This window comes from Haliotis asinina, chromosome 16 (genome assembly GCF_037392515.1).
Source record: "Haliotis asinina isolate JCU_RB_2024 chromosome 16, JCU_Hal_asi_v2, whole genome shotgun sequence".
In the NCBI taxonomy this organism is placed as follows: domain Eukaryota; kingdom Metazoa; phylum Mollusca; class Gastropoda; order Lepetellida; family Haliotidae; genus Haliotis; species Haliotis asinina.
In genome coordinates this window covers 1,700,655-1,712,111 of record NC_090295.1, presented here as the reverse complement: position 1 = coordinate 1,712,111, position 11,457 = coordinate 1,700,655, and the positions used below count along the sequence as shown (strand labels likewise).

Genomic DNA, 11,457 nt, shown 5'->3' with positions numbered 1-11,457 from the left:
GCAGGTCTACCTTCTCACGTACAGGTGTGGCGTAATTAAAGTGTCAGAACACGTCCATTGGTATCCAAGTATAGCAAGTACAGAAGCAAGCCCAGACCTAGGTGTCATGCCTCAACATACGACAGTCTTAGCATGGCTTAGTCTTACACTCTAAACCGCGCGCGCGTGTGTGTGTCTGTCTGTCTGTATCTGTCTCCCTGTCTGTCTGTCTCCCTGTCTGCCTGTCTGTCTGTCTGTATCTGTCTGTCTCTGTCTGTCTGTCTGTCTGTCTGTCTGTGTATGTGTTTCTGTCTGTCCGACTTCCCAGTGCACGTGGAGACAATGTTCATGAATTGGAGACTTCAATAACTCTCATTGGTGTATTACGCATACACGGGCTAGGGTGTTTTGCATTTATATCTGCACGAGGTGAATAAATGGGGAGTAAACTGCTCTATAACGCGAGGCTTCCAGATTTCTCTCACCTTGGGAGACACAATGAAGTATAAACTGCTATATTTTACGGACGCTTTGTTTCTTGGTGATGGCGATTACACGTTTTTGAATACAGCTGATGCAGTAAAATCTTATTTGGTCTTATCTATGATATACTTCCGATCCAAAGATTGGACTCTGTTAAAATACTCACTGTAGTGAGAATATGACTTTAGTTTTACGCCGTACTCAGGAATATTCCAGCTACATGGTGGCGGTCTGTAAATAATCGAGTGTGGACCAGACAATCCAGTGATCAACATACAATACTTTCAGTGAGACCCGTGAAGGTCCCGGGGTGGAATAGGCCTTCAACAACCCATGCTTGCTATGACAGGCGACTATCCATCGGGTGGTCAGGCTTGCTGACTTGGTTGACACATGTCATCGGTTCCCAATTGCGAAGATCGATGCTCATGTTGTGGTTACATCGAAAATTGATATCTCATCTAACTGCAAAGGGAAACCAAACTTTATGCACTTGGATCATGCATCAAATTCCCGAAGAGCATGTGCAAATATCGTGCTTGTCAACAAATGCGTTTTGGTGAAACATTGTCTTAAGAATTCGTCAATTTTGTACTGAGCATTTTTACATTTACTGAATCCATGTCAATAATCTTTTCAACGTTATGAATGTGTATTACAATACATCAGTTCATGTGTAAACAGTACATTTTAACAGTTAAGACCAGTTGCCTGAAGTAAGTGGCTATATATATTTACACTATTAACTCTAAACCTTTGATTGGAAGTATATTTATCATCTTTTGTATGGTAAACATTTGTGCTGTGTTGTGTTGAGTTGGTGACTTGGTGTTGGGTTTTAAACAGACTTTGCCTTGTTGGTGTCACGCATGATATGAGGGATGGCATTCACGTCTGCCTAGGAATACGGAAACATTTGTTTGATTGGAGGAAGGTGTCCAGTTACTCAGGCCACTGAGCCTTGTTTATGAGAGAGTCTTCTTTTCGCCGTTATATACAATACCCGACGATTAACACGACAGGTGGCATGGGTTTGACACTTTGTACCGTATGGAGAATCGAACCCGGGCATTCGGAGTGACAATTGAAGAAGACCCCACTTAGTCTGTGGGGGAAATGAAGGTTCTACGTTTCTTCAAGAGTATCTGCATTTGATGGGATCGATCTTTTTGGTATTCGGAGTTTCATTTGACATGCTGAGTGTCCTCTACACAGAGCAACAAATGTGTCCAGAAACTGACAAATGGAAGAAAAGTGTAATGCGACTGCAAACTATATTTTCTATATATTCGGGATACGGATCTTTGAGGATGAAGTGTTTGGTGGCCCGGGAACTAATGTCGAATTTACATGGTCATCCACTAGACCATCCGCCGACTTGCTGAGTAAAACACACAAACAAATAGCTTCAAGAAATTAAAATTTATACGGACGTCTATCCAACAATTATACCAGGTGAACTTGTGTCACTCCTCGCCATACAGTGACGATCTGCTTTGGGAAGAGCCTCCAGCCACGTTGACACACGCTTTGGATACACGTGACTCCTGACCGCCATCTTGGTTGACAACGACAGGAAGTACTGGTTGGTGACGTCATACTGAGGCCAAGCACGTGCCAGCCGACCTTTTACTGCGGGATTGGGATCACTAGAACAGAAATAAGATTGATGGTAGGCACTGAACATAAACGAAAGCATTATAAAATTCAATTATTAGCACATGCGCATTTGACCGATTCTCATCGGTGATTGGTCAATTTAAAGAAAACGTCGTTAGAGTTCTTCGTTTGTCTTCACGTTATCCATTGCTCTTCACAAACTGGGTTCCACACGTTCTCTGAAACATAGCTTACATTAAGTGAAGTGTTTGCGGGTGTTTTCGTTATTTTATTCCTTGCTGTTTTCGAATATCGGCGTGTCGTCTACAGACTAACGTAATCGAAACAGATTTATCTGCCACTTGTGAATACATCCATTCATTCATTCATCATCCACCCATCCATAATTTATTTATTCATTCATTCGTGACAGATCATCCCAAATTCATCGTTGTGAAATCACATCATGTTAGTGGTTGTTGGATAGTGGATATTTGAACCGGTCTACAAAATAATCTCCTTCAAATGCATAAGCCAGACGATTGGCCCACATAATATCACGCCTAGTCAAAAAACACCAGAAAAAAACCTGAACGAATGTGCAAATTCTGGTCAGACAAAAAAGCCTTATAGTGGAATCTTTGACATCGATATTCTTTAAGTATCAGATCTGGCCACACTTACCTGCTGTTTGCAAAGTTCGTATATATTGCAACAAACGTTGATGAGAGTTGATATTCTACTTGACTGACGTTGCTATGGTAACTGCTGAGAACATCCGCCGCACTGATCCCAAACGAATACATGAGATCCCGTGCATGCACCATTCCTCTAAGACCGCTGTAATTTGCCAGGAATGAAGGAAAATGGTCAAAGAGATAGAAGTACGTCTTGCCTCTGTTTGCAAGACGACCGTGTGCATTAGCCACTTCTACAGACGGCGCGACAATCGAAGCGTCACTCTGCGTGTTCATGACGTCATAGAGCGTCAGAAGCTTCGTCTGAGGGTAGTCTTTTGCAATGTAGCCGTTCATGATTACGTCAACACTGCGGCTGTCAAATTTTCCACAGAGACGCCCAAGGATAAGAGGAATCAGCTTTGTCTTGTAGTACTTCTGAGTCCTAATGGTGGTCAGAGCTGTCGTGTTGTGGATCTGACCATACCTGGACGCCATCTTCACCATGTACCCCCCTTCCTGGTTGTTCACCCCCACCATGAGGTCAAGGTCATAGAAACCCACGCGCTCCAGATGGGCAGGGTCATGGATCATGAACCTCGGGTTGTCCATGACAAAGTCATGATCCACAACCGGAGACCAGGTAAAGTCGGCCGAGAAGTAGGCCAGGCCAAGATTCGGAATGGAGTTCTTGACCAAAGTGGACACTGTCATGTTCTGGAAGCAGTCCAGAAGGTTCTTGTCTGGCGGATCATACCCCGGAGTATCGGGTACACATTTAACGCGTTTACCAAGAGCAACCGCTACTTCTCTAGGATTGCTTCGGAAAGAGAAATACCCTGTAGCAGATCCGCTTTGCATAATGACCTTCTGAAATAACCCCTTTGTCTTCATCGAGAGGAAGAGATAAGATCCTGCTTTAGATCCTGCAGATTCACCGAAGAGTGTCACATGGCTGGAATTCCCTCCGTAATCCTCAATGTTATCTTGAACCCACTGCAAGGCAAGCTTCATGTCCCAAAGGCCGTAGTTGCCAGGTAAGATGGCGTTTCCAGTGCTGAGGAAGCCGAGGACGTTGAGTCTGTACTGCAAGGTGACGACCACGACGTCACCTTCCGTCACCATCTTCCAGGGGTCATACTTGACGGCTGACCCAGCCTGGAAGCCGCCCCCGTGTATCCACACCATCACTGGACGCTTGACAGTTGACGTCAGTGTAGGCGTGAAGACGTTGATGGTCAGGCAGTCTTCATCCTGAGGTTCGGAGCCTGGGAACAGACGATTGGGTATCTGGGAACATGTTGCACATGGGGGTTGCCAGTGAGATATTTGAATGGCATAATGATGGCAGAGCGTCACCACTGGAAGAACTACGTTCTGTTGTTTACTTCTAACGAAAACAGAGACCAGTACCGGTATATGGTCTCTGACAAAAAATTTAAAATGCCCAGAATTATATACCATTATAGCACGAGGACACTCGTGATCGCACGTGCCAGATCACGCACTCACACATTCCCTCACTCACTGATTCAACAACCCACCATCTTTACTGACACACCTATCGCTCACTCAGTCTAACTCACTGGCACACTTACCCAACTGTGGACAAGCGGGACCAAATGCCCTTGCTTTAAAGGTTCCAGAGGGACCTGGGTTTGGTTGTGACTTCTTGAATCTAAGGTCGCCGACAGGTGGCAATGCATACGGTATTCCCAAGTAGGCGTTGTACTTCCGACCTCCCGGGGACGTCTTTACCACCCCTTCAACTGTCCCCCACGATGAAGTCACAGTCGGTCCAGCCATAGTTAGCGGACACAGACACAGGACTAGCCATAATTTAGACGCCATTGGTGACCTCGATCTGACCTCGACAGAAGATAAGAGATTCAAATGAATAACCGTGCCACACTAGGCCGTTTTCAGTGTCTTGGTGCAGATTCAAATTCCCAAATTGGTTATCAGCAGTTGCATTGGTTATTGTGGGTAATTTACGTGAAGATCCGTGTTAGAACTGATCTTCAGTAATCCATGCTTCACATAAGAGGCGACTAACGGGATCAGGTGGTCAGAATCACTAGCTTGGTTGGCACATGTCATCGTATCCCAGTTGCGATTATCGATGCTAATGCTGTCCAATACTGACTTGTATGTATGTATGCATGCATGGATGTATAAATAAATAAATAAACAGGTTGTCTATTTACAAAATATCATGAAATTACATAATCTGAAACATTAACTTTAGCAGTATGAGCGATCTGTATATTTTTACGGTTTATGATCCCATCCATGAAGGACATTCAAAAGAAACCATACCAAATAAATACGTAATTCGTCATTCAGTACAACAATTTATTCGCCTTCTTACGAAACCATATGACTAATTATGCAAATGTGTGTACATACTTCATTGAAACGTTAACTTATTTGTTAAATGATCCTGTCTAATGTATTAAATGGATTCCATGTATTTGGGTCCATGGTCTTTGACACATTAAACTTTACAATTTGAATATGCAAAATAAACATAGACACTTGAAACATCATTCCTTAGCAACTGCGATTATGAATCTTAGCAACCGATATCTCTGGACCAGTGAAATGTATTTACACACGATAACGTTCAAACCATCGTCTTGTTCTAGACTTTGAACATTCGGCCTGTACTACAATATAAGATACATACATATGGTGGAGAAGGAGATGGACAGCATCCGTGTCAGACAGGGTTTTTGAATGAAGGGATACACACAGATTTATGGCATACTGCATCCTCGAAAAACAAGATGCACGGCGTGTGTGATACACTGCAGACTTACACCTCCAGATTTTCGTCAGTGATAGACTGCATCACAGAAAATCACTAGACACACCGAATCCTTGAGTCACCACACACAAGAGACAAATGGTATACTGAATCCTTGAACCACCAACTGCACGTGGCAAATGGTATACTGCATCCTTTATCCCCCGCACATCGACACATTACATTCTTGATTCACTAGACGCACTGGTTCACTGATGAAAACCATCCTTGATCAACCACAGGTATGAGGCAAATGACATACTGCATCCTTGAACCGCAGACGCACAATGTCCATGACAGACTGCATCTTCCAACCACCAGACACACGAAGTCCATGACACACTGCGTCTTTCAACCACCAGACACACGAGGCAAATGACATACTGCATCTTTCAACCACCAGACGCACGAGGCAAATGATATACAGAATCGATGAACCATCAGGTGCACGAGCTCGATGATATACAATTATGCTATATTGCAGGCGCCCTTGCGGTAGATCACAACCGCCGTCATATAGCAGGAACACTGCTAGCGCGGCGGTAAACAACAAATCCTTCATGCATGTAAAAACACACTGGTATATTGGGGAGGCCTTCCACTTCAGTCAATGGTGATGTGGATCTCATACTCTACAAATCTTCCTGGAATTAAACTTTGCGTTCATGTGATATGATAAGACTTCTTACTCTGACTTCAACTGTAAGTGGATAAATCCAAGGGCAGATAAGTCTCGTCAGCAACCTCCGTGTAACATATCCTTCAGCTGTGCCTGCATGTTGTACATACGGCCTTGGTGTTTCAGAACTTCATCAATGGACGAATTAGGTTGTAGCTGCTCAGAGCTGCCTCTTTGGGAATTACGCGCGATGTTGTCGAACGACCTTCTACCGGCGTTCGACCGTTGAGGTCTACGGTCAACCAAAACGTGAGGTTCTTTAGCAGTGACATTCACGGTGTCCGTGAAGCGTACGTTGCGACCCTGACATTTCTTCTTGTGTTCGACATACTGCTGCACCTCACTGTCCAGCTGGAGACTCCTCCACGGGTTGTTAGCAGGATAGAGTCTCTGAACGCTGTACACTTCACCAACAAGAGGCTTGTAATGGGGTATCCGGGGATGGAATGTTCTTCCTGGTTGATTATGGAAATGTGTACTTGACGATCTGAAGCTGTCAGTAGACTTTCCGATGGGTCTCGCGCCATGGGTACGTGTCCCCATGAGTCCTACAGAGGGCGAAGTTGGTGCAATACTCAATGTTTCAATTTCCCCTTCACTGACATCCTCGGGGCAAGGGTTGAAATTGGAATTTTGGTCAGTCTGGGTTCCTTTTAGCAGTTCATCAGCAAATCTGTCGGATACTAGAACGTTTGATTTACTTCTGCAAAACCATGGAGGAATTTCAGACCATTTAGCATATTCCAAAGCATATCTTGGGTCGATATAATCTGACCCCGTCACAGATGCCGGTAGACAGGGAGCTGTTGCTTTTGGAGTTCGGAATCTGGTAACAAACGGCCGCTCGCCATTTTGCAAACGTCGAATGTTCATAGTAGTGCTCAAGGCACGTTCTGACACTCGAGACTGGAGCTTCCTTTGAAATCTTGTCCCAGGAGCGAAGGATATCCGTCCAGTGTGTACACTGTACGTAGCTGATGGGTATTTCACCAGACTGGGGGGCGTTGAAAGATGTCTTGATCCTGCCTGCATTGTCGCTGAAGGCTTCCTTGAGACTACTGAAGTGGACATTATTGAAGTCTCTCTTTAGCTGCAACCCCAACCCCTCATCACTCGTCAAATGGCGATAACTTACTGTCGCAACGGCCTCCACAGTTCGACACGACAACGTGGCTACAAAAGCATGATATAAATTTCAGCTCGGCATTTCACACACCTATTAAGACCCAACGTGGTCCACCTCACCCGGCACTGAGTAAGTGAAATCTAATGATCTCACAACAACAAAAACTGAGAATACGTAACGAGAATAACCCCGTCTCGTCTGCTCATAGTGCCAGCACACAAACGATAACCGAAAGGGAAGTAACTGGCGTCAGTTTTGCATGTAACAAATATTGTCAAAAGATCGATTGAAGCAGACGACAGTTGAGAGCGCCCCCAAGCGGCCCCGTGTAAACAGGTCCCGTCATTTTCATTATGACTTTATCCGTGCCTGATACGATTCTTTCAAAGCTCCAGTTGGGATTTCTTCTTAAGTTCGTAATCGCCTTGTTGGGTGAACAATTGCCGATTCATGTGCGAAAAATGACCATAACAGATTACTGTGAAAGAAAAATCTGATTTACAAGAGGCTAGCAGCGCTCGTTATTGAAGCGTTCAAGGTAAGATCGTATAAAGCAATAGGTCTTACAAATGGTTATGTGCTTGTTTCGTTGGAACTATTGTACTCTGCTGATTAAGTCAGATTGCTTAGCAATACTAATTACTCTTATATTATCCTTTCAGTCTCAATTGTTGGTTTAATACATTTGCATGCTTTGAAGCTATCGTCTTAAGTGTTACATTGACATAAGTAATTCATTGTACAAATCTGGTGGAGGAATGTAAGGATATACGATTAGCAAATGGCTTATCTGTTTTTGTGTTTCACGCCACATTCTAGCTGATTGAATGTCTGTTAATGTAGACCAGACGATCCAGTGGTTGATATTAGGAGCAACGCCCCACTATGTGGGGATTCTCTATGTCGTTACAATTTTAGTATATTGTCAACCAAGTCATCTGCTCTAACCACCCAGTCCACAGCCCAGGGCAACATGCAACCATTACTAGGGATTATCGTTTCCCCGAATTACACACATGTTATCGGTTCCCAACTGATCGATCGATGCTCATGTTGTTGATCACTCGATTGTCTGGTCTAGACTCGATTGTTTACAGACCGCCGCCATATAGCAGGAATATTTCTGAGTACGGCGTAAAACTGAACTCACATACTCACTCACTCACTCGGAAACCGTTACTGCGATGTAATGGTTGGCATAATTAGTATGTTTACAGTCATTCTTAACACAAACTGAGCAGTATATACGCTTGCTCTTGGCCATAAGCTTAACTGGGCGCTCTTGGTATTATACATAAGAAAAAGAATTTGAACAGGCGGTGTGTCAGCTACAGAAGAGGTAGTATAATCAGGTGGGGGTCTATCATGGCGTCCAAGATAGCTGCACCTAGATAGCAGGGTGTATGCATGTGTGTGCGTGTCTCTGTGCCAATGCCTTTGTATGGTTGTGTGTGTGTACGCGCGTTTGTGCGTCTGCTGTTTGTTAATCCACTAAATCTATCACATTAAAGTACAGTATATCAACTCCAAACTCCTTTATTAACAAGTCCCAGACAGGGCAGCAAGAAATACCGTCTCTTAACATCAATTGATTTGACGTGGTCCAACCTCCGACCTTCCGATTCCCGGGCAAAACTTCTGTCCACTACACCACATCGGGCGTCGATCCATTCACCGTCCGTTCTCTAGGTAGGAGCCCTAACCTCCTCACCGGCAGGGGTCGAACCAATGATCTTCCATCCTCCGTACAGACCCTCTACACCAAGGAGGCGGGGACTGAACCGCCAACCTTCTGCATACGCTCCATCAACAACACCACGGAGGCGGTCCTCAGACATAACATATACATATTACTACATTTATACATTTTATTACATCTTTCAGAGTCATGTGCTTGTGCAAATTAGAATACTAACAGCATTAATACGACGCGATATAGGAATGATAGTGAGAATCTTAAACTGTATCCGTTTAGTGGATTGACAATGCTGAAAGAAAGTTAACGTAATTTTTGCAGAGGTGGTGTAAGAAAACTACCGGAACTCTACAAAATATACATGTACATTGTATATGTAAACCCTTATATACTCAAGCACAGAAATAACGTTCATGTCCATCAAAATTGAAAATAATATGATACTGACATGAAGCATTTTTCAGATGGATAAACAACTTATCAAGTAAAGGGTAGTGTCTTGTCATTGTGACCAAGTGAATTTCTATATTATACAAACAACTCACAATCACAGTGTATGCATAAATGGAATTGACATAAACTACCACAGTGCAAATTATGTTTAAACTTTATAAGGCATGCTAGATGAAAAAATATAGGAGTTGACGTATACGTTCTTCTCAGTAAACGTAATTACGTGATCGTTCTTCTTGTTTGGGGTTTGTTATATTGTGTGTGTGTGTGTGTGTGTGTTAGAGTGTGATTGAGTATATAGGATTCTAATCCACCACAAAATGTTTATTACATATACAGTAATTTTGATACGTGTACAACACAGAATTGGACGAGGTATATTTACATTCTGCACTGAAAACGTTCTAGGTTCTCTAGTAAGTCGTGCCCCTGACCACTAGGGCATTTACCAGTCAGCTGTCCTGTTACCAACTGTCTGTTGTCGTCATAAAAGTAACTCCCCATAAAAAGCCGAGGCACTTTCGACAAGAACTTTGACAGTCAGTGCAAGGTACTCTGAGCAGCACCTTTAATCAGAGACTGTGTAAACTGTGACTAGATAGCGAAGTGAGAATTAATGATGTCAGCCAATAAAATGTCGTTAATGTGTCTTGTCCGGATTTACTGGTCTGTCGTCGCTCGGTGATCGAACAGTCTGCCACGGCTGTAGTCGTTCGTCATCGTCTTATCACTTTCTATCGAACTGTGTAACGAGTTGTACAATCGGTGAGTAAGAACCTGCTTCAGGTTCGGGTTTTTCATTCCATACATTGATTAGCTAATACCAAATTGACTCACGTAAATTATGAAGCATTTTTGTCTAAGCAAGATTTGGGGTTCGGCTATGTCACTAGCAACCAGGTCGCCGTGCGAAGAAACTGAATCCTATCTATTTCATAATCGCAACTTGGTGGCGACGGAGTTAACAATATCAATCACGGGTATATCTGGTCCAGTCCTAAATATAAACAGACCGATGTAATTTAGCTGTAATATTGCAGAGTGTGACGTTAAACAGAAACAAAGATAACTCGTCCTAAGAGTAATACGCCTGTGAATATTTTGACTAAAACGTCAGTCGGGAAGTAGATATGGAGCTTACGTACTTATCTCGGTCACCACACAGCAGAGTGAATGCGAGGATCAAATGTCTGTCCACGAATAAGAAACCCAGACACAGATACGTCCGATGTTATTAAAATATGTTTGTTTTCACGACATAATACTTTTTCTAATGTTCTCTATTGCGTCTTTCTACCCTTCCCTAGTCAGTCCCCCTCAGAAAGCGGTCGAAGGGCGTAAACTGATTGTACACAGTACTGTCAATGAAACAGGTGGTCCAATTGCCTCAGGTGCATTAACAGAAGAGCGCCAACAAGGCGTGCAACGGACCTGTGATCGTGGTTTCGAATTCAGGTTCGCTTTAACTAAATGTCAAACACTTCAGCACCCCACAACAATAAATCAAACACACAAAGGGAAGATAATGTACATCTCATCTTGCTAATTCATCCATTTCTCTTCATTTCAGTTGTTTTTCCTTCTTTGTTATTCGTAATTTCCAGAAGTTTCTTTCAAGGTGGGGTGGACTCGTTCCAGATAAGACTGTTACACTGAAGCTGCTTAATGTGTGGTGGTTCGTTATTTCCGAAACCTCTTGTAATGTATCCAAAATACTGGGTTGAAAACTGGACGCCAAGCTAAGAATTCTGTATACCACAGTCTATGCCTGGTATCCACCCTGTTCATTAGAAGATTTGACCGACATTTAGGAATCGCAAGTCCCCTAGCTCTCAACCTTCAGTAAGGTGCCAGATCGTTGACCTATCGGTTTTCCTTACCAGATCATTGACTGACGATTACCAAAGAAAATCCGTATCATTAAGGAGATTATAATTACTAATCGAAGACGTCACT

At 43.4% G+C, this 11,457-nt stretch overlaps 1 protein-coding gene across 1 annotated transcript; it reads right to left on the bottom strand.

Annotated features, from left to right (window-relative positions):
• Positions 1-1,872: 1,872 nt before the first annotated feature.
• LOC137268893 (neuroligin-4, X-linked-like) lies at positions 1,873-4,607 on the bottom strand. Its single transcript, XM_067803493.1, has 3 exons — positions 4,337-4,607; positions 2,746-4,006; positions 1,873-2,111 (listed from the first exon to the last, which is right to left on the bottom strand). Exons 1-3 carry the CDS (start codon positions 4,587-4,589, stop codon positions 1,898-1,900), a joined length of 1,728 nt encoding a protein of 575 aa, XP_067659594.1. The 5' UTR covers positions 4,590-4,607; the 3' UTR covers positions 1,873-1,897.
• Between the last annotated feature and the right edge of the window lie 6,850 nt (positions 4,608-11,457).

What these genes read in the sequence shown, in the direction of transcription:
- LOC137268893 (XM_067803493.1), bottom strand. Translation starts at nt 4,589, where the DNA reads ATGGCGTCTAAATTATGGCTAGTCCTGTGTCTGTGTCCGCTAACTATG. An exon ending in TCCCGCTTGTCCACAGTTGG is followed by an intron (nt 4,007 to 4,336) that starts GTAAGTGTGCCA and finishes GTCTGTTCCCAG; the next exon opens with GCTCCGAACCTCAGGATGAA. An exon ending in ACGAACTTTGCAAACAGCAG is followed by an intron (nt 2,112 to 2,745) that starts GTAAGTGTGGCC and finishes TTTCTGTTCTAG; the next exon opens with TGATCCCAATCCCGCAGTAA.